The sequence below is a fragment of the Acinonyx jubatus genome, chromosome A3 (assembly GCF_027475565.1).
Source record: "Acinonyx jubatus isolate Ajub_Pintada_27869175 chromosome A3, VMU_Ajub_asm_v1.0, whole genome shotgun sequence".
Taxonomy (NCBI): domain Eukaryota; kingdom Metazoa; phylum Chordata; class Mammalia; order Carnivora; family Felidae; genus Acinonyx; species Acinonyx jubatus.
In genome coordinates this window covers 26,897,947-26,920,912 of record NC_069388.1, presented here as the reverse complement: position 1 = coordinate 26,920,912, position 22,966 = coordinate 26,897,947, and the positions used below count along the sequence as shown (strand labels likewise).

At 43.5% G+C, this 22,966-nt stretch overlaps 1 protein-coding gene and 1 pseudogene across 1 annotated transcript in view; one reads left to right on the top strand and one right to left on the bottom strand.

Moving 5' to 3' along the window:
• The first annotated feature begins 3,084 nt into the window (after positions 1–3,084).
• Positions 3,085–22,966, top strand: part of DEFB128 (defensin beta 128) — a 68,835-nt gene continuing 48,953 nt past the window's right edge. The window contains exon 1 of the mRNA XM_053200124.1: positions 3,085–3,707. Within this exon, the coding sequence (XP_053056099.1) occupies positions 3,540–3,707 (168 nt within the window). The 5' untranslated portion in view covers positions 3,085–3,539. The remainder of the gene's footprint in view (positions 3,708–22,966) is intronic.
• LOC106985997 (60 kDa heat shock protein, mitochondrial-like) lies at positions 20,435–22,562 on the bottom strand (annotated as a pseudogene).

The window sequence follows — 22,966 nt, the reverse complement described above, 5'->3', positions numbered from 1 at the left end:
ATTTGGATGAATGACTTATAGACAAATTATGGTTATCCAGACTTTGGTATGGTATTAACAAGAATGTGCGTCATTGTGATTTATAAGAACTACAGGGGCGCCTGGGTGGCTCAGTCGGTTAAACGTCCGACTTCAGCTCAGGTCGCGATCTCGCGGTCCGTGAGTTCGAGCCCCGCGTCGGGCTCTAGGCTGATGGCTCAGAGCCTGGTGCGTGCTTCCGATTCTGTCTCCCTCTCTCTCTGCCCCTCCCCTGTTCATGTTCTGTCTCTCTCTGTCTCAAAAATAAATAAAACGTTGGGGTGCCTGGGTGGCTCAGTCGGTTGAGCGTCCGACTTCGGCTCAGGTCATGATCTCAGGGTCCGTGGGTTCGAGCCCCGCGTCGGGCTCTGGGCTGATGGCTCAGAGCCTGGAGCCTATTTCAGATTCTGTGTCTCCCTCTCTCTCTGACCCTCCCTCATTCATGCTCTGTCTCTCTCTGTCTCAAAAATAAACATTAAAAAAAAAAGAAAAAAAAATAAAACGTTAAAAAAAATTAAAAAAAAAAAAACAACAAAAACTACATATTTGGTCTTTGCCTGTAGATCCTGGCTCACAGCTTCCCAAACCCTTGGAATTTCCTAAGGGTGGAGAGTGATAAAGGTGTCTTTTCTTATGTTAATGAGGCGACTTTTGGATTCTACCTAAGGGTTGCCAAGGGAACCCACCCAGCAATTAAAGGGTTGGGATTTCCAAATCCCCCCACCTCCCATCCTGGGGTTAGGGGGAGGGGCTGGAGGTTAAATCAGCCATTGGTCAATGACTTAGTCAATCAGGACTATGTAATAAAGCCTCCATAAGATCCAAGGGGACAGCTTTTTGGTCTTTTTTGGGGAAAGCTTCCACATGCCATTGAGTTGGACCCCATACCCCAGGAGGACAGAAGCTCCCTTGTTTGGAACCTCGGCCTATGTATCCCTTCATGTGGCAGTTTCCACATTAAGTGAGTGTTCCCCTGAGTTCTGTGAGAGACTCTTGCAAACTAATCAGACCTAAGGAGGAGGTTGTTGGAACCTCCAACCTGTACCTTGTCAGTCAGAAGCAAGGGCAATAGCCTGGGGTTGGCGCCAGGCATTGAGGCGGGGGTAGGGGACAGGCTTGTAGGACGGAACCCTTAGCCTGTGGAATCTGCTATCTCCGGAGAGACAGTGTCAGAATGAAGTTGAATTTTTCGATTCTAGGCTGGTGTCTGAGAGTTGTTTGACATTGTGTGTATGGGAAACACCCCTACCCCCCATATTGGAATTGGGTCCAGGAACCCTAAGAGAAAATGATGTTTTGCTATTGTATAATGAAATATGTAAAAATGTGAAAGATTTGGTAACTCAGTGAACCAGTATTTTCCAAATGACCGATGCATGAAGTGACCAAATCATGCATGGGTAACAGATCCATTTGAAGAAAACAATAGACCCGGGCGCCTGGGTGGCTCAGTCGGTTGAGCGTCCGACTTCAACTCAGGTCACGATCTCGCAGTCCGTGAGTTCGAGCCCCGCGTCGGGCTCTGTGCTGACAGCTTGGAGCCTGGAGCCTGTTTCCGATTCTGTGTCTCCCTCTCTCTCTGCCCCTCCCCTGTTCATGCTCTGTCTCTCTCTGTCTCAAAAATAAATAAACATTAAAAAAAAAAAGTTAAAAATAGAACTACCCTATGATCCAGTAATTACACTACTGGGTATTTATCCAAAAAATACAAAAACGCGAATTCAATAGACAAATTATGGAAACAGCTTAAGTGTGTCTCAATAGATGAATAAACAAGATGTGATATATATGCACACACATATATGTATATCGGTATCCTCTTCAGAATGTGACCTATAATGTCTATCTCCTGCTGTCTAATTATTATTCATATTTATATACATACACACAATGGAATGCTATTCAGCTGCAAAAAAGAATGAAATCTTGCCATTTTCAATGACATGGATGGAACTAGAGAGTATAATTCTAAGTGAAAGAAGTCAGAGAGAGACAAATACCATATGATCTCACTCATATATGGAACTTTAGAAATAAAGCAAAACAAACGAACAAAGAAAAAAAAAAAGAGAGGGAGAAAGACAAACCAAGAAACAGACTCTAACTATAGAGAACGATGGGATGGTTACCAGAGGGGAGAGGCGGGTGGGGAGGGATGGGTAAAATAGTTGATGGGGATTAGGGGGGCACTTGTGATGAGCGCTGGGTGATGATATATGGAATTGATGACTCATTATATTGTACACCTGAAACTATTATTACACTGTATGTTGGTGTATCTACTCAATTTTAGTAAATTTTAGTCCACATAATTTTATAGTATAACCTGGGTGTACAGATATAGATATAGACATAGATATAACATAGATATACAGATATAGATATATAGATATAGATATAAATATAGATAAGACTTTTATTATATCTGCACAATCCCTTCATAGCTGGACTTTGATCGGTGTTTGATTGAATTAGCAGGGGACAGGAATCTGGGGGTGGGAGTAACGTTAGAATTTTGCCTATCACGAAACCCCGGTTTAATATGACATTGTAGGTAATGGAAAGAGAGCTGATGCTTTATAGAAAGGCAAAGGAAATTAAAATGTTATCGGCGGTTTTGCTTTCGTGTGAAAAGCAAATTAAAAAAAAACAAAACAAAACAACAGAATAAAACGTGCCATCCCTATTTTCAAAAGCTTTGACATTCTCTAACCAGTGCATCGTTATAAAAGAATCGAAGCACGTCTATATTCATTTTCTCAAAACAATGGTAACTGTTTGTCAATTGTGCTTTTTGCTAATTGGTAAAATTAAGTACTGAAATTCCAGGGGCACCTGGGTAGCTGAGTCGTTGAACCTCGACTTGGGCTCAGGTCACGATCTGGCGGCTGGTCAGTGCCAGCCCCACGTTGGGCTCAATGCTGTCAGCCTGTCGGCGCAGAGGCTGCTTCAGATCCTCTGTTCTCCTCTCTCTGCCTCTCCCCCACTTGCGCTCGCCCCCAAATAAATATTAAACAAAAAAATCCAAAACTGAGTGCTACAGACTGAATATTTGTGTCCCCCCAAGATTCACAGGTGTTAGTTCCCAAACTGGGGAATTTGAGGGGGGGGGGGCGCAGATCTGGAACCACCCGGAACCCAGAGGGCAGGGAGAGACCCAAGAAGGGGGCAGATCCGCCCCCAGATGGGTGGCTGGTTCAATGAGCGAGGGAACTTACCTACGAGAGGCTTGTCTCGAGAGCCTTAATGGGTTCCGCAAAGGCTCCATTTCTGACGGTCTCATCAACACAGCGCTCTCTCAAGGCTGTGTGCTTGAAAATAGCTCCGGCTGTGGAGGTGGTGGGCGGAACCAACATGCTAAGGACGGGGCAGGGGGTGAGGGACCTCCCAGCTCCCGGGTCGACCTGCTATCGCGTCCTCTGGATGACCTCCTCCAACCACAGGTCGCAGCCCCAGCCCCCCCTCCGTGACTGTACTTGAATGTGGGGCCTCTAAGGAAGTGCTTACGGATAAATGAGGCCATGAGGGTGGGGCTCGTATCCTTTCGGATTAGGTTCCTTGTAAGAAGAGACCCCAGAACCAAGCCCCCTGTCCGCCCTGTGAGGACACAGCCGGAAGATGGCCAGGAGGGCTCTTTCCAGAAACCCACCCTGCCAGCCCTGGATCGGTGTCTTCCAGCCTCCAAAACTGTGAGCAAATAGACCTCTGTCGTTTAAGCCACTCAGTCTATGGGATTTTGTTAGGGGAGCCTGAGCAGACTAATGCACTGAGAAATATCAACATTTCATACATTTTATTATTTGCCTTTACGTTTGGAAATAAGATAATAATTATTAAAATTTAAAAATCGGGGTGCCTGGCTGGCTCATTCAGTAAAGCTTGTGACTCTTGATCCCTGGATTGGAAGTTAAGAGCCCTACGTTGGGTGTAGAGATTACTTAAAAGTCTTTTTTATTTTTATTTTTAAAAATTTGAAATATTTATTTTTGAGAGAGAGAGAGAGAGAGACAGAATGTGAGCGGGGAAGGGGCAGAGAGAGACAGAGGCACAGAATCTGCAGCAGGCTCCAGGCTCTGAGCTGTCAGCACAGAGCCTGACATGGGGCTGGAACCCACGGACTGTGAGATCATGACCTGAGCCAGAGTCGGTCGCTTAACCCACTGAGCCACCCAGGCGCCCCTAACGTCTTGAAATAAATTTAAAAATCAACCCATATTAGAAGACTGGTGGCTTATTTTTTTTTCTCTGCAGCTTATAAACCAGGGCCATGGGATGTAGTTTTTTTTTTGTTTTTTTTTTTTTAAGGAAAATAAACATTTTATTTTCAAAAACCTCAGGACTTCAGCTTCAGAACGGAATGTCTTGAAAGTAGTTATTGTGCCATTTTTTTTCCTGGGTATAATGCCATGGTATGTACATTATTTTTATCGGTTTCATGACTTTCTCCCAATTTGTAGTTTGATAACTCACAAGTTCAATTTCTTCTATGAATACGACTGTTCTGAAAGATAGAATATTAAGGACTATTCAATTTCATAGCAGCATTTTGGTTTTGTTGGTTAACATTCATCTTGACGTGGGTTACTAGGACAACCTCTTAACGAAGTTTCCCTCCTCCTACTCTCCTCCCTCCCTCTGTCCTTTCCTTCGTGGCCAAGCATACAATTATCCTTGAAACAAGATTCAGAGTTATTTGTCTTCTTTTGCAAGGAAAAAAAAACTGGCAGAAATAGAGGAGCAAGCTAAATACACACCTATTAAAATAGTGATTGCGATCGAGCATATTTAGAGCTCTGTTCGTCTTTCAGAGCATACCTGTTCCCCATAATTCCGGTTTCAGTTCCCTGTAGCAAAATGACACAGGGGAAAAGGGAGGGAAAGAATCCTCATCTTCTCACAGGAGAATTGTTTACTTAAGGGGTCTGTAGACGTTTGAGTTATAGCTCTTGAGTTGTTACACTTTAATATTTTGTATTGATACTTTATTTGATAAGAGGGACGTGTTGACCTAAATGAAAAGTTCGCTGTCGTCTCAGTATATTGAAGACGTTTCTCCCCCCCCCATGACACTTTTGTGATTGTGTTTTTTACTCTTTGATTTCAAAAATTATCCTAGAGTAAAATGGACTCTTTTGGGTATACAGTTGTATGAGTGTTGACTACCACTAAAGTCAGGATGCAGAACAGTCCCCCGCCATCTCCCCAGATTCCCTTGGTATCCTTGACTACTGCAGAAGGCAATTCTTTCATCTTCTGCCCAGGAAGTCAAAGCCTGGCTGGCAGGCCAATTGAAGCAGAGAGGGGGAAGGAATCAGGTGTCTTACAGATCAATAGGTGATCTTTGAATTCTTTCTTTTTAGAGTGGTTTTCAGCTCCTCCGGTGCCCTTGAATCTAGCATTTCTTTGTTCATACTCTGCAGAGCAGACGCTTGCCTCTCTCTTTATTGCAACTTCTGATCATCTTTTGCTCTGAGTGAAGACTGTGAAGTGTATATATTCCTGCTTTTAATTTTATTTATTTATTATTTAATTTAATTTTAATTTTATTTATTTATTGCAATCTACAAAGACTTTGCTAATTTTTGTGAATCTTCCACAGGTTTTTGCGAGGAAATGTTGATTTTTTCTAGTCATGCAGAATGTTCTTTTTTTTTCAGTTATGCAGAATATTTTGTATTTTAATTATTCAAGTTTGTTAATTGTTTAGTACAAATTCTCCATGTCCTTATTTTTTTTCTTTTTGTACTTGATTTATTGATTTCTGTGAAAAAATTAAAAAAAAATTTTTTTAACGTTTATTTTTGAGAGAAAGAGAGAGAGACAGAGCGCGCGCAGGGGAGGGGTAGAGAGAGAGGGAGACACGGAATCCGAAGCAGGCTCCAGGCTCCGAGCTGGCAGCACAGAGCCTGATTAGGGCCTCGAACCCACAAATGGTGAGATCATGACCTGAGCTGAAGTCAGACGCTTAACTGACTGAGCCACCCAGGCATCCCATTGATTTATTGATTTCTAATAGAATTGGAGGTCATTTACCTGGAAGAAATTTTAGGAGAGACATTTTGGGTGGGAAAAACTTTATAAGTAGAAATGTGGTGCATCATTTTCTCTAGTATCCCCTCAATTCTGTCTCCTCCATGCACTGTGGGTGAAGGGGATAGAAATAAGGCATAGTATCCCATCTTTTTCAGAGGTTGTGTCTCGTCCTTTGATGGTTCATCATTGGTGGCACCACAAATAATTTTGGAATCCTGCCTCGGAATTGTTCCTTTTTATAAGTCTGTGTACATTTTTAAAGATTGGGGTATAAATGACATATGTTAATTTTAAGCATACTTTAAAGCAACTTTCAAATATATAATACAGTATTATTAATTATAGTCACCATGTTATACATATCATCCCAGGACTTTATTTATTTTATAATTGGAAGTTTGTACTTTTGATGTCCTTCTGGCCATTTCTAGCCATTGTGCCCCATGGATCCCTGTGAATCTTTTTATTTTTATTTTTTTTAACATTTATTTATTTTTGAGACAGAGAGAGACAGAGCATGAATGGGGGAGGGTCAGAGAGAGGGAGACACAGAATCCGAAACAGGCTCCAGGCTCTGAGCTGTCTGCACAGAGCCTGACGCGGGGCTCGAACTCACGGACTGCGAGATCATGACCTGGGCCGAAGTAGGCAGCTTAACCGACTGAGCCACCCAGGCGCCCCATCCCTGTGAATCTTTGATGGGGAGTGAGGAAATGAGTAGGAAACTAGAAAATGTTTTGCCAGAATCAAAACCACACTGAGATACCACCTCACGCCAGTCAGAGTGGCCAAAATGAACAAATCAGGAGACTACAGATGCTGGAGAGGATGTGGAGAAACGGGAACCCTCTTGCACTGTTGGTGGGAATGCAAATTGGTGCAGCCACTCTGGAAAACAGTGTGGAGGTTCCTCAAAAAATTAAAAATAGACCTACCCTATGACCCAGCAATAGCACTGCTAGGAATTTACCTAAGGGATACAGGAGTACTGATGCATAGGGGCACTTGTACCCCGATGTTTATAGCAGCACTCTCAACAATAGCCAAACTATGGAAAGAGCCTAAATGTCCATCAACTGATGAATGGATAAAGAAATTGTGGTTTTTATACACAATGGAGTACTATGTGGCAATGAGAAAGAACGAAATCTGGCCCTTTGTAGCAACGTGGATGGAACTGGAGAGTGTGATGCTAAGTGAAATAAGCCATACAGAGAAAGACAGATACCATATGGTTTCACTCTTATGTGGTTCCTGAGAAACTTAACAGAAACCCATGGGGGAGGGGAAGGAAAAAAAAAAAAGAGGTTAGAGTGGGAGAGAGCCAAAGCATAAGAGACTCTAAAAAACTGAGAACAAACTGAGGGTTGATGGGGGGTGGGAGGGAGGGGAGGGTGGGTGATGGGTATTGAGGAGGGCACCTTTTGGGATGAGCACTGGGTGTTGTATGGAAACCAATTTGACAATAAACTTCATATAATAATAAAAAAAAAGAAAATGTTTTGCCAGTTTGAGTTGTGATGTGCTTTATAATTATCGTGCTTTGGTTAGAGTATTACTTTTTCTCGGTAATGTGTTTACTATAGAAAAAATAGAAAGTAGATAAATAACAGAAAACATTATCCATAATCCCGTATCTTTGTCCATTTAGGGCCTCTGGTTATCAGAAATGTTTTTATGGGGGCGCCTGGGTGGCGCAGTCGGTTAAGCGTCTGACTTCAGCCAGGTCACGATCTCACGGTCCATGAGTTCAAGCCCCGCGTCGGGCTCTGGGCTGATGGCTCGGAGCCTGGAGCCTGTTTCCGATTCTGTGTCTCCCTCTCTCTCTGCCCCTCCCCCGTTCATGCTCTGTCTCTCTCTGTTCCAAAAATAAATAAATGTTGAAAAAAAAAATTAAAAAAAAAAGAAATGTTTTTATGATGATAAAGAAATAATTTACTTGCTATCCCATGCTATTTTCTGAAGAGATTAAGTGCTAAGGAAGGTTATTATCTGCTGACCTGGTTACGGAGGGAAGGGGGTGGATGGGAGAGAAGCAGCAAGAGGGCAAGAGGTATGTTGTAGAGAATGCGGGGGAATTATAGGGAGTGGGTTGGGAATTGGAGGCCTGGGAAAGAGCCTTGATGAATGGAGGAGTGCAGTGACTGCCAAGACCCAGGACCTGTGGGCTGAGGTGTCAGTGGCTGAAAAGGAACTTGGAGGAAACCAAGGATTTTGAAAGGGAATGGTTGTGAAGTTTTGCCGGATAGGGTGATGGAAAATGTCTTCCCTATTTCCCCATGACATCTTCAGGAAAGCATTTATTTCTCATGACTGCATTGTGGAGTTGAAGCTACTGTGGGATGCATTGCATTGTTTTCTTTGAGAAGGTCACGGAGAAAAAATAAAAGCTGTTGCTAGAACACCCCCCCCCCCCCAGCATTTTGGGTGCCTGTTTGTGCGTGTGCATGTATCTTTGGTATACAATGGGATCGATATGGATGTGATTTTTATAGTGCTCTTTGAGTTAATAAAACAGTTGGATTCTTTCTGTATGACTGAAGAAAGCTCTAAATTTATCCTTTTGAAAGGATGTATAGCATTATAGATCATGAATATATCTACTTAACACTTCTCTCATTCCTGGACATTTAGGTAGTTTGGAGTTTTTTGCTATTTTAATCTATGCTGTTATCTGTGTTTGTACAATACATTAAAAAAACACTTGGATTCTTAAAAACAACAACAACAACAACAACGAAAAACCACGGATTCTTGTTATCTCCTCAGAATGTGTTCATTCCTAACATCCGAGTCTCTGAGCCAAAAAGCATGAACATTTTTAGGGTTTTTGAGAAGGATAGCTAAATGTCTTCCAGATTTACCCGTTTAGTCCTAAATAGTCTGATGACAAGGCTTGTTTCTATCTATACCTTGACAAACGTGGGCTTGCAAATCTTTCGAATATCTGACAATCTGATAGATAAAAATGAGAGGTCACTGCAGCTTTAATTTGCATTTATTGGTTTTATAAATTTAAAAATTTTATTTTTATCTGAAGTATACTTGACGTATATTAGTTTCAGGTGTACCACACGGTGGCGCAACAATTATGTACGTTACTCAATGCTCATCATGAGCAGTGGAGTCACTATCTGTGACCCGTTACGAAAGTATTGTGATACTATTACAGTATTATTGACTGTATTCCCTATGCTATACTTTTCACCCTGGGTGTTTATATTATAACTGGAAGTTTGTGACTTTTAATCCCCTCCACCTGTTTCCCCGCCCTGCCCTCCCCACGACTCCGACTCCGTGTTCATTCTCTGTATTGATGGGTGTGTTTCTCTTTGTGGCTGTTCTTTGTTTCTGCATTTGTTTTATTTTGTAGATTTCACCTGTAAGTGAAATCACATGGTCCTTCTCTGTCTGACTTACTTCACTTAGCATCCTACTTTCTAGGTCCATCCATGTTGTTGCAAGTGGCAAAATTTCATTCTTTTTATGGCTGAGTGATGTTCCATTGCATATATACAATATTGGTTCAATTTGCATTTATTTGAGACCGAGTAAGACGTTTTCTCCCCCATGTTCTTTGGCCATTTTCACAGTTACGTTGCTAGTTCATGTCACACAGCCCTTTTTCTACTAGAGGTTTGAGGTTTTCCTCCTTTATGTTAACTTACTATATTTTTAGGGTATCAGCACTTTGTCATATATGTCTCAATTTGTCATTTGCCTTTTAACTATTTATGATACTTTAGTTTTTCTGTTTCACTTTGAGGTTTATTTTAATATATATATATTTTTGAGGTATCATTGACATACAACAAACTACCCACATTTAAAGGGTCCGAGTTGGGAAGTTTTTGCCTTATGTATACCCCTGCCAGGCCATCACCACAACTAAGATAATGAACACATTCACTGCCTCAAAGTGTCCTCATGCCTCATTGTAACTCCTCCTTCCACCCGCCCCTCATATTCCTAGGCAACCACTGGTCTGCTTTCTGTCATTAGGGATTACTTGGAGTTTTCTAGAATTTCATATAAATGGAATCAGACAGAATAAACTTTTTTGGGTAACTAGTTATTAAAGAGTTGTACATTTAAAAGCACAATGAGATACCACTACATGCTTACTAGAGTGGCTAAAATTTAAAAGACCGACCATATACCCAGTGCTGGTGGCAAGTAGAATGTGTACTTTCCCTTGATGGTGGGAATGTATAATGACGCAACCATCTTGGGAAACAATTTGGTATTTCTTCTGTTTTTTTTTTTTAATTTTTTTATTGTTTATTTATTTTTGAGAGAGAGACAGGGCATGAACAGGGGAGGGACAGGCAGAGAGGGAGACACAGAATCTGAAGCAGGCTCCAGGCTCTGAGCTGCCAGTGCAGAGCCCAATGCGGGGCTTGAACTCACGAACCGTGAGATCATGACCTGAGCCAAAGTCAGACACTCAACCTCCTTAGCCACTTAGGCACCCCTGTTTCTTCTGTTTTTTAATGTTTGTTTATTTATTTATTTATTTTTGGGGGGAGGGGCAGAGAGAGAGGGTGACAGAGAATCCCAAGCAGACTCCAGGCTGTCAGTGCAGAGCCCGACATGGGGCTCGATCCCACGAACCGTGAGATCATGACCTGAGCCAAAATCAAGAGTCAGGCACTTAACCAACTGAGCCACCCAGGTGCCCCCAGTTTGGTATTTCTTTTAAAAGTTAAACATTCACCTACCATGTGATCCAGCCATTCCACTCCTACGTATTTACAAAGGGAAATGAAAACATAGGTCCATACAGAGACTTGTACATGAATGTTCACAGAAGCTTTATTTGTAATAGCCCTAAACTGGGAATAACCCAAATGTCCATCAACAAATCTGGATAAATAAATTGTGGTATATTCATACTATGGAATAGTACTCATAAATCAAGATAAATGAACTATTGATATATGCAACAGTATGGATATATTTCAAAATGATATTTTTTGACGTGGAAGTTTAATATTTTATGCTATATAATTAGCTTAATTGTATATGAATTTTTCCTTTATTGCTGTACTTAGAACTTTCTTGCTCTCAAATATTTAACTATATAATCTTTTTTTTTAAGTTTTTAAAGATATTTTATTTATTTTTGAGAGAAAGTGAGAGAGACAGAACACAAGTGGGGGAGGGGCAGAGACAGAGAGGGAGACACAGAATCTGAAGCGGGCTCCAGGCTCGGAGCTGTCAGCCCAGAGCCCTACTCGGGGCTTGAACTCGCGCACCGTGAGATCGTGACCTGAGCCGAAGTCGGCCGCTTAACCAGGTGCCCCGCTATGTAATCTTTTAATACTTTGTTTTTCACACTGTCATTTTTAAACCATCTGGAATTCATTTTGGTTTGAGATGTGAGGTAGGGAATTGGCAGTTCCGTGTTTTTGTGTGGTTAGCTGGTTTCCAGGATTTCTTGGAATTATTTAGGCCTGAGTGTTCTGGTTTGTTTCTCTCCGGTGGAATTTGGCATCTGTCATGTAAATGTTATAGAAAATTCATGGGCATCAGGATGTGAGAGGAAACTTATCCTGCTTTCCAACCCCCTCCCCCCCGCAAAAAAAGTCATAATTTTCATGAGTTTCATTGTATCCTTTGAAGAGATAGTTTGATATAATGGCAACCATTGTATAAATGCTATTTTGGATCATGTTACTCGTATGTACCCTATTCTCTAAGTATTTCCATTGTTCGTAACTATATGTGTTATTAGTATATAGTGTTTCGCCGTTTAGAATTTTCCCGTTTTCTTGCCATTTTAAATAATGTTGCATTGAACAGCTCCGTGCCTTTTTCCTTCCTTTGAATAACGACAAATGGATAGATTCCTAGAAGTAACGTTAACTGGATTAAACACGCAGAAGTTCTGTTTCTTTGTTCTTATTTCCACTTGACTTTCCAACAGGGCTGTGCCAGTTCCTATATTGTGAGGGGGCACATTTGCGTCCCAAGCACCATTGCGGCCTTGCTTTCTGAGACCGTTACCCATGTTGGATGTCTGCATTTTGTCCGTTGTATTACACAAACGAGTAAATGAATACCTCATCAGTCAGTCAACATGGCTGGCCAAACCGTGCACCTTCAGCCCTCTTCTCTCTCACCTCCTGCTTTGTGGCAGCCGTGGAGGTGCACTGCTCAGACCTCCCTTCAAGAGAAGCGGCTGTGAGGATGTAGCTGGTGGACAGCCTCCGGTTGCCATACTTCCAGATCTGCAGTAGCATTTACCCAAGGCCATGTTCTCCAGGGGCTGCTCCCAGCCCTGGACTATACCCCATGGGATACTCGAGCCTGGAGCTCCTTGCCCTGGGTGGGGCTCCTCTGAGGGGCTCCGTGCCTTTCCATCAGCCCTAGACCTGTAATCTCAGGCTCCTCCTCTCCAGTCCTCCTGTCCCTCTCCTTTCACAGGTATCAGACCCGCATTGCAGTCTGAAGGCTCCCCTGCCTCCTGCTCCTCCCCTCCTCCTGCCACAGGTGTTTCCCCCTCAGTGAAATCGTTTCGTGCCTACCTCTGTCTTGGTATTAGGTCTTAGAGCCCCCAGACTGACAACATACCCCGTGGAGGAGTCCAACTGGGAGGCCTTCGTGTGGGCTAGATACAGACTCCAGGGTTTATTAAGTGGATGGCAGAGCGTTGTAGAAGACAGGAGCTTTGAGATGGGCCATAAACCGGAGCCGCGGAAGGAGGGAGCCTCCACCATTCGTGGGGGTGGGGCTAACAGTACTGGGACGACTTGGAGATGGTGTCGCGTTGTGCACCGCGGCTGTGGTATCGTGGATCGTGGTCGTGGCGTCATAGCCGTCGGTTGCTTCTCGGTTTGGCTTTTCGTAGCTGTTCTGCAGAGCTGCTTCGATCTGTGGACAGGCGGTGGCACGATGGGCCTCCCGTGGTCTTTGGTGCAGCGCTGTTTGCTCCTGTCGCACATGAAGGTGGATCTCTCCAGGGAGCTGCAGTGCAGCCTGCAGGGTCCTGGGAACTTGTGCCCACAGCTCGACCCACCCCCGCTGGCTGCAGAGGAGAGGACCAGAGAAGTTCAGGGTGGAGGCAGCCTCGGGGCCTGCCCAGGGATCGGGGCCGTAGGGGATTGTTTGGCTTTTTATTCTGAGATGGCCACTTGAGACAGCAGGCAAATGAGAGGGGGGAAGTCCGGCGAGAGGAGACAGGACTTGCCTGGACTGACGGCCTCTGGGAAACCCCGAGGAGCTCTTTCTCCGCCAGTCTCCGCGGCTTTGCCGCTAGTCAAGGCCTGTGACATCACTGTAGTTGGTGCCACAGGATGTGTGGGTGAAATCGGGGTGTGGGGAGCCGGGTCTTCATGGCAGGGAGGAACCTGAACCCTTGAAAGGGGGAGTTGGGGCTATTCTTACCCCCCGGCCTCCACTTTTCTGCCTCATTTGTTCTCAGGGAATAGGAAACCAAGTATCAGTCGACCCAGGGCAAGGAAAAAAAAGGTCAAATCGTTCCCCAATGCCTTAAAGGGAAATTAATGATTGCTACTTATGGGGTTTTTATGCATTCATACACTGCCGGATACCAGGGGCCACCTTCTGGTTAAATCTGATGGCTGTGTCTTAGCTCCGTCTGCCATCACCTCAGCACTGGCATCTTCTGAGCACCGTTCCCTTCTGGGTTTCTACGCACCCATTGCCTGGCTGTCTGATTTCTTTCTCTCTGGCTCTGCTTGCTCTCCTCACCCCAGGGTTCAGGTGGAGCACCTTGTTTGCCATCCTGTGTGAACTTGCCCTCTGGGAGGTGTCTTCGCCCTGCCTGCCAGCACTCTGTTAGGCATGGGGATGGGACCCTTGCTCCTAGGCCCAGCCTCTCCTCTGAGCACTAACTCTGGGGCTGATGAAAGTGGCAGAGAGAGTGGCCTTCTCAGCATCTTAGGAGCTTAGATATAGGGAGCTCACATAAAGTGAGAGAAAGGTATTTTGGACCAGGTTGAGGCTGACTTTTGTCTTAAAACAGGAAAAAAGTTTGAGGACTGGTTTTTGTAGAAGATCGTACACAGGGTAGTGGCTGGGTACGGGGTATTGAGGCCGGTGGTGAATATTGAGCGATCCCTACCTTAGGCCGGAACTCAGGGGGGTAAGTCTTGCCTCCAAGCCTCCACCTGGCTTGCCTGTCACCCGAGCAACCAGGTCTGCTAGCATTCGGGCCCTCCTCCTCCATCCAGTTTACCTGGAGTCACCAGGAATCCAAGGGATGCAAAGACCAGGAACAGGAGCTTCATGGTCGAAGGGATGGCTTGGGAAGCAAGGTGGTGGTTTAATGGAGTCTGGCCCCTCTGTGTGATGTGCTTGGAGCTACTGCCTTTATAGGAGCCACATGATGCCAGGATACTGGGCAGTGAACCAGAGGAAGAGTTCATTGCCACCCAGAACAGTCAGATTAGATCATAATGGCTACCAGCCTGTAGCTGTGATTGATTTATTGAGCTCTTGTATTCTAGGCTGTTGGGAGGGGAAGAGGCAGAACACAGCACCATCTTTCAAAATATGCTTCCTAGCCAGTGTCGGCAAGGGTGTGGGAGAAACGACTGCTCTTTTGCACTGCTGCTGGGCGTGTTGATTGGTACTGTTTTGCTTTCAGAGAGCAATTTGGCAATATGCACCAGGAGTCTTGAAAAATGCCTGCATTTTGCCTCGGTAACTCTATTCCTGGACTTCGGTCTAACGGAAATAATTGAACAAATACACAAAGAGGTCTATCTCAACATTGTTTACAATAGCAGAAAACCAAAAGCATTCTAAATGTTGGTGAAACATGGATGCAACTGACACCATGCAGTGATTAGACCTATTGCAGAGACTCATTTACTAGGCGGGCGGCTCACTAAAGACACGCCAACACTCTTCCTGTTTCAATTAGAAATATGTGGCGTCTCAAGAGATGGCCAATTCAACTAACAGCGGCTTAACTCATAGAAGTATCTATTATTTAATCAACAACAAGAAGGGGGTGATTTGGTGGTGGGATGAAGTTAGTCTTGGATCCTTCTGTTCTGCTATCCTCCGCGTGTAGATGCGCTGATTACCAGTTTATTCTCTTAGCCCCAAATCCACCCTTCTTTGTCCTGCTTCGCGATACTGGATTTGAACCCTGGAAAGATGCCTCTTTTGCCAGCTGGTCCTGTGTTAGGCTTTGACAGTGGAGGGTGTTGGAAGTGAAAGAGCGGACCTAGGCCGGCCGATGGAAGAACACCACAAACCGCTCATTTCATTCTGGGTTCCAGTTCTCCATTTTTAAATTCAGCCAAGGAGCCCCATGGCTCTCAGCCCAGCTCCAGCCCTGCTCAGGCCATGCTCCTTCCCCCTGGTGGCCACTCCAGTAGCACCACTGGCTGTGTCCTCAGGCAACTAACTGCCTCTCTGCCCCATGGCCACCTCTGCAGATCAGCTCTGGCCAGCTCCCTCTAGGGAATTTCTTCATCACTGCTCTGTGGCAGCCACATCCGCTTTGAAGAGAATGTGTGAGGTTAGTTCCTCCACTGGAACCCGGAAGTAGCGAAATGTGCTCTTTCCCTAACATTAATATGGCTGCTACTTCAGGTCCATAATCATTTACCTTTTATTTTGTTGATTAGGTCACTTAACAGTTTTTATTTATTTATCTTTTTTTTTTTTTTTTTTGGGCGGGGGTTGGGGGGGAGTAATGCAGTAGGCCCATGTTTATGCCCACCAATAGAAATAACAGCCATTAACTGATTGACCCTTATGACTGAATGGGACATTTCCTAGACTGGTCACCATATCCCTTCTGGGATGTTCTTCCAATTTGCAAAAATGACTTTCCTTGTTTGACCTATGGATACATGACCTGTACCCTAGAGGAGTGAGCAACCATTCCAAAATTTCTGGGACTCACCATGATGCTTCCACAGCTACCCTCTGGAGTGATGAGGGAGTGACTGTCTTGGGCAGAGTAAGAGATCCAGCCCTCTAAACCCTTAGATGTTGCCTTATTCATGGAGGGTTTACAATTAAGCTGAAAACAACAGTATGAAACCTGTTAGTCACGCTAGACAGAGATCACCAAGGAGATTACCTTAGATGTACGATTGACCAGCCTGGGTTCCTTGGCCGACGTATCTTAGAGCCAATAGTATTCTCTTGACTCAGTTGGCCAGCTAGGGGTGGCATTTTTATATTGGCTAATACGTCATGTTTTGTATTAGTTAATGCCAGCTGACTGACTGGGTTAGAATAATAAGTTTCTTGCAGTCAGGAATCGGTAGAATAGTTGACCTCGGCATGCCGTTTAGTACTGTAGAACCACTTCTCTCGGCTTGGTCTGGGGACCCTCAGTACCCGGTTTAGGAAAGAATTCTAATGCTGCTTATTATTCTGGTTATCTGTTGCTATATAACAAACTGGTTTAGTGGCGAGAACCACAGTAGTCGTTCACTTAGCTCGTGACTCTGCAGTTTGGGCAGGATTCAGTAGGAGAGGCTCATCTCTGTTCCGCATGGCGTCACCTGGGGCACGTTAGCTGGGGCTGGAGGATCTACTTCCAAGATGGCTCGTTCATATGGCTGCCAGGGTGGTGCTATCAGTTATAAACTCAGTGGGCGTGAGGGACCTCTTCATTTAGGCCTCCCCATGTGGCCTTCCTTACAGAAGGATGGCTGGATTTCATAGGTGAGCATCCCAAGAGATAGGGACTAACTTGCTGATTGCCTCATCTTTAATAGGTGTAACTCAAAGAACATCAATCAAGGCTGAAGAATCAAGTGATAAAGGTGTAGACATATTTGGCAATGTAGAGATAACATTGAGAACATTGAGATAACATTGTATTGACTCATACTGGATGTTTTGGAAAGGGAGGAGAGATAAAAAATATGCTAATTCTATCATTGTTCTAGAAGGAAACCAGTAGATGCTGTAAAAAGAAAAGGACATCTAAGGATACTGTATAACGTTATTGTTATAAAGATGACCACTCAAAAGTCTAAATTTAATTAAATATCTGAAACCTAAATATCAGAAGACCACACACACACACTACCTAGTGAATGACTTTTTGAAACATAAAAAATACATAAAGTATTTCAGAATTCAGACTGAATATTATCTGCCCTATCCATAAATATAGATGCTTAATTCATTCACCCTGAAAATTTCATATTAGATCATAAAGCATACCCAGCGCTGCACTGTATATAAGATACCTAAATTTCTGATTCAGAAAGAAGGGGGGTTCTGTCTCAAAGTGTTACAGACATACCAGTACACCTGTCTTGTCTGCCCCCTTGAGACCTGGAGCAAACTGGCTTCTCCTGGAGTGACACCACTGCCCTATAAGCTGGAGCATGTGTTGGGGTCACGGTAACCTCTGTCTTCTTGGCTTGCCCTTCTTGGAACCTCCGCCTATGAGGAGGGAGGGTGATCACAGTCCAAGTATTCTTGACTTGGTGCTCCTAGGGGAGAGCCTGCACCCTAGGAGTGGGAGTTAGGTGGGGGAAGGAGGTCTAGTCTTTTGGACTGTGCTTGCCTTGACTAGAGTTGGGGTGAAGGCAGGAATGAGAGATACTTCTCCTCTGGTGAAACTGGAACCCTATCTTTGGAGTCTGGAGGGAAATAGTCACTGTCTTCTGAGCTGCCCTTGCCAAGAGTTCATGGACATTGTGTGTGTGTGTGTGTGTGTGTGTGTGTGTGTGTGTATTGGGAGCAAATGCTGGCCCCAGTGTTGCTAAATTAAATTACTAAATTTAATTTTTATTTTATTATAAAATTATTTTATTTATTTATTTTTAAGTAGGCTCCACACCCAAGGTGGGGCTTGAACTCATGACCCTGAGATCACAGTCACATGCTCTATCAACTGAGCCAGCCAGGCATCCCTATAAGGGTTTTTTAAATTTGGTGTTTCAGAGACTCTTGAGTGACTAGTTCAGTGCAGAAATTCCCTGTCCACCCACCTCCACATATTCCCACGTGTAGGAACCCTCCAGATTTGACAGGTGGTTCTCAGACCTATTTGCCTGGTCCTGTGGTTTTCAAACTATAGCACGTATCTGAGTCATGCAGAAGATTGGTGAAAATACATGTTGTTGAGCCTCTACCCCCAGAGTTGCTGATTCAGTGGGTCTCAGGTAGGTCTAAGATTGGCATTTCCCATGGTGTTGCTGCTGCTGGTTCAGAGACCACACTTTTTTTTTTTTTAATTGAGGTATAATTGAATATGTTATATTAGTTTCAGGTATAGAATATAATGATTCTATATGTGTATAGAATTCCTATAGATTTAATTCTAATGCTAATTAGATTTAATGCTAATTCCATTGGCACACATAATTACAGAGTTTCTGTTCTCTTACAATGAGAACCTCAGATTTGCTCTTTTAGCAACTTTCAAATATGGAATACAGTATTATTTTTATTTTTATGAAAAAAAATTTTTAATGTTTATTTTTGACAGAGAGAGAGCCAGAGCATGAGCGGGGAGGGGCAGAGAGAGACACACACACACAGAATCCGAAGCAGGCACCAGGCTCTGAGCTGTCAGCACAGAGCCCGACACGGGGCTTGAACTCACGGACCGCGAGATCATGACCTGAGCTGAAGTCGGACGCTCAACCGACTGAGCCACTCAGGTGCCCCTGCAATACAGTATTATTAAATATAGTTTCCATGTTGTACAGTACATCTCCATGACTTATTTATTTTAGAGCTGGAAGTTTGTACCATTTGGTCCCCTTCATCCGTTTTGCCCACCTCTGGCAAACTGCCCACCTTTTCCCACTCCCACCTCTGGCAACCATCAGTCTGTTCTTTGTCTGTGAGCTTGGTTTTTGTTTGGTTTATTCCACATATAAGTAAGATCACACAACATTTGTCTTTCTCTTTCTGACTTAGCATAATGCCCTCAACCCATGCTGTTGCAAGTGGCAAGATTTCATTCTTTTTATGGCTGAATAAGATTCCATTGTATATGTAAACCACATCTATCCATCCATCAATGGACACTTAGGTTGGTTCCCCTATCTTGGCTATTGTAAATAACCCTGCAGTGAACTGGGAGGTGCAGATACCTTTTCCAGTTGGTGTTTTTGTTTCCTTCAAATAAATACCCAGAAGTGGGATTGCTGAATCAATGGTAGTTCTATCTGTAATTTTTTGAAACACCTCCATGTGGTTTTCCATAGTGGCTGCACCAGTTTACGTTCCCACCAACAATGCACAAGGGCTCCCTTTTCAGAGACCACATTTGAGAACAACTGGGTGAATCTTACATCCAAGGCGGGATTTTCTCCGTGTCGGGGCACATGTTAGTGCTTTTATTGTTGTGCGTGTAGCCCACTTTCATTTTTTTGTTTGTTTCTTCACTTCCATTTCTTTCTACTCTTTTTTTTTCACTTAGTTTTGCTGACGATGTCATCTCTGTGTGTGCGTGCGTGTGTGTGTGCATGCACATGTATGTATGTATTTGCTATTGTTGGGGGGAATGTAATTAAAAATAAAATCTCTTCTCAACCCATAAAACCTCCCCACAGACGTAGAAGAGAAAGAAAACCGTTTTGTCACTAAATAAGCGTTAAACTGGGACGTGATGCATACCGTAGACAATCTGCTAAGAGATTGCAAAGACCAAAATCTTACCCATTTCTATAGCCAAGAAGATACAACTCATTACAGACATGTTCTCAAGACAAACACTCCCTAGCCCTGAAGAGGACCAGAAAGTACCATTTGTCACACATTGCTGATCCTAGATTCACTTGATACGTAGAGTGGCTTCTCTGTGTTTGCTGATTGGTTTCACCCAAAGGAAAAACAAAATTCTCATAACCTTGTGGCAGGTGGTAGTTTTGAAACTTAGGAGCGAGGAGCCTGAGGAACCTGCTGAAGTTAGGCTCCTACCTACCCACAAAAACTGTGACTACATTTCAGAGAGGTGGCTCCCAAGTCTTTGAGAAAGACATTCCTGGGTTGTAAAGTGGTCAAGAAGTCTATTTACATTAAAAAAAAATAATAAATGTTTTAAAGAAAGAGAAGGAACTTACAAGTTTTCTAAAGTAAATGCTCTAAGAAAAGGGAGGGGAGGGGTAATAAGTCTCTAACAGGGAGAATTAAGGCTCTTTCTTTTTTTAACTTTAAACAAATTTTCATTACACAAAAGTTGCCACATAGTTGGCTGTTTCTCTACTTTGTACACAATTATTCTTGCTCTCCACAGAAAGACTGCTTCTTAACTTTTCATCTGGTGATGGCAAGTATGAAAATCCCGATTTTAACATCATAGTAGTAAAAATGCCTCTTTTTATTCAAAAGTACAAAATACATTCTTTGTGAGCATGGACAATGACAGCAGTAAATCAGAATTTGTTGTCAACCGAAACCAGTAACTGATGGTTATCATGATTTTCTTAAACACCAGCCAGACTTTTCTTCAGTCATTTCCTCCAGTGGAATTCTCTGAAGTTATTGTTGAAGGGCCCTGCCTTGAGTTTCCTCTCACAGTTCATTAATAATGGTAAGGCACTGTTCTAGGAATTAGAACATTCTACCTTCCATACCCCCTCCCAGTCTACCCATTCCACCCATTCCTGGGTCCTTTTCTTCTTTAGGAATTCCGGTGACGACGACTTCTGCTATAGTTAACAGAAAGGCAATTCTAGCAGTATCTAGTAAAGTAGTTCTTACACCCTTAGTTGGATCAGTGACTCCTTTTCCCACCATCATTCAAAAAATCTCCAAAGCATAGCGTCATAACCAACTTCTAAGGGACTTTGCATACGTTTCTCAACTATCAAGGATCCTTCAACACCTGCATTCTTAGCAATGGTCATCGCAGGAATTTTGAAGATCTTCGTTAGCTGGAGTTATTGGATCCAAGGCTGGAATGCACCAAAGCAGGGCACAGCCCCTTCCCAGAGAATCTTTAGTAGCAGCTCGTGGAGCATTGAGGGCATCTGTAACTCTGTCTTTCTTTTCACTCACTTCAACATCATTTGTCCCAGCCTTCGGCACAGCTACTCTGAGAGTTTTGCCAGATGTTCATTCAGCTTTTCTTTTTCATATTCACTAGTTGTGATATCTAACTGTTGATTTCAAGTGATTTTTTTGGATACGTTTTTCAATTTGAGCCTTGTCACCTTTTCCTTTTAAGAGCATGGAATCATCTTTGGTCATATTGACCTCTCCAACTTTTCCTAAGTCATGAAGCTGAACATCTTCAAGATTTAGAGTCAATCTTTCTTCCCCAAACACTGCACCACCAGTAGCAATAGCCATGTCTTTAAGCAATTTTTTTTCTGTTGTCACCAAAACCTAGAGCTTTGGCTGCTTACCACCTGAAGACCAACTTTTAACCTATTCAAAACAAGTGTACTCAAAGCTTCTCCGTGAACATCTTCAGCAGTTATGAACAGGGACTTGCAGTGAGCATTGGCATTTTAAGAGCAGGTACAACGGACTGGACACTAGAAATTTTCTTTTTTTTCTGTTTTAGACATTTTCTTTTCACTCAGTAGAACATAGTCATCTTGGAATTCACATTTCTTTTTTTTATATATATTTTTAATGTTCATTTTTATTTTTGAGACAGAGAGAGACAGAGCATGAGTGGGGGTGGAGCAGAGAGAGAGGGAGACACAGAATCCGAAGCAGGCTCTAGGCTCCGAGCTGTCAGCACAGAGCCTGACGCGGGGCTTGAACCCACAGACCGTGAGATCATGACCTGAGCCGAAGCCGGACGCCCAACCGACTGAGCCACCCAGGCGCCCCTCACATTTCTGATCTTTTGCTGTGTTAATGAAGTACAGAGAAATATAACCTCGATCAACCTTTATGCCTTCAATAATTTCTAATTCATCGTTTCGTGTTTTTCCAACCTTTACTGTGATGACGCCCTCTCTTCCAGCCTTTTTCATTGCATCGGAAATGATGTTGCCAACTTCTTGGTCTCCACTTGCAGAAATCTAGCCATGTGAGCAATTTCTTCTGGGGCTGTCACAGGTTTAGACTGCTTCTTAAGTTCAGCGCTTACAGCATCAACAGCTAGTATCACACTGCTCCTGACGTCCACTGGCTTAGCACCTTTGCTAACCTTCTCGAAGCCTTCCTTGGCAATAGAGTGTGCCAGGACACAGCAGTAGTGGTGCCATCGCCAGCCTCTTCGTCTGTGTTATTGGCAACATCTTGAACAAGTTTAGGGCCAATATTTTGATACTTATCTTTTAAGTGCATGGACTTTGCAATGGTCCTGCCATCTTTTGTTACTTTAGGACTTCCCCAACTCTGTTCAATAATCACTGTTCTTTCCTTTGGCCCCATAGTAACGGCTACAACATCCGCTAAAAGGTCTATACCTTGGAGCATTAAGGCTCACGTATCTGCACCAAATTTTGTATCTTTGGAGGCCCGAGTGAGACGAGGAGCCAGTGCCCTGGACCCTGGCCTACTTTGGCAAAAGACTGCAGGTAACTGAAACATTTTTGCAGGGCAGTGGCAGGGCGTGTGGGCAGCAAGGCAGGCCATCGGAGGCGAGTGAGGCAAGGCTCATCTTTTTCATTTGTGTTTACCCTTACACTATCCTGCTTGCTGTTGGCTTTAAGGGAGGATTTGGGTGTGTAGCAAACTATTTTCAGTATGTATATGCCTTTCTTTCAGTTCCAAAAAGTTAATTTTGATGTTTTTCTTATAGGTTCTTGTATTGGATGCTTATTTTTATCTTCCCTTTATGTATTTGTGTTTTGTGTCAATTACATAAATAATATATAATATCTTTTCTTTTAATCCTATGATTTTTTTATTTTGAAAGAGAGAGAGAGAGAGAAAGAGAGATCATGAGAGGCGGAGGGGCAGAGAATAATGAAGAGAGAGAGAAGCTGACAGTGTGGAGTCTGATGTGGGGCTTGAACGCATGAATGTGAGATCATGACTTGAG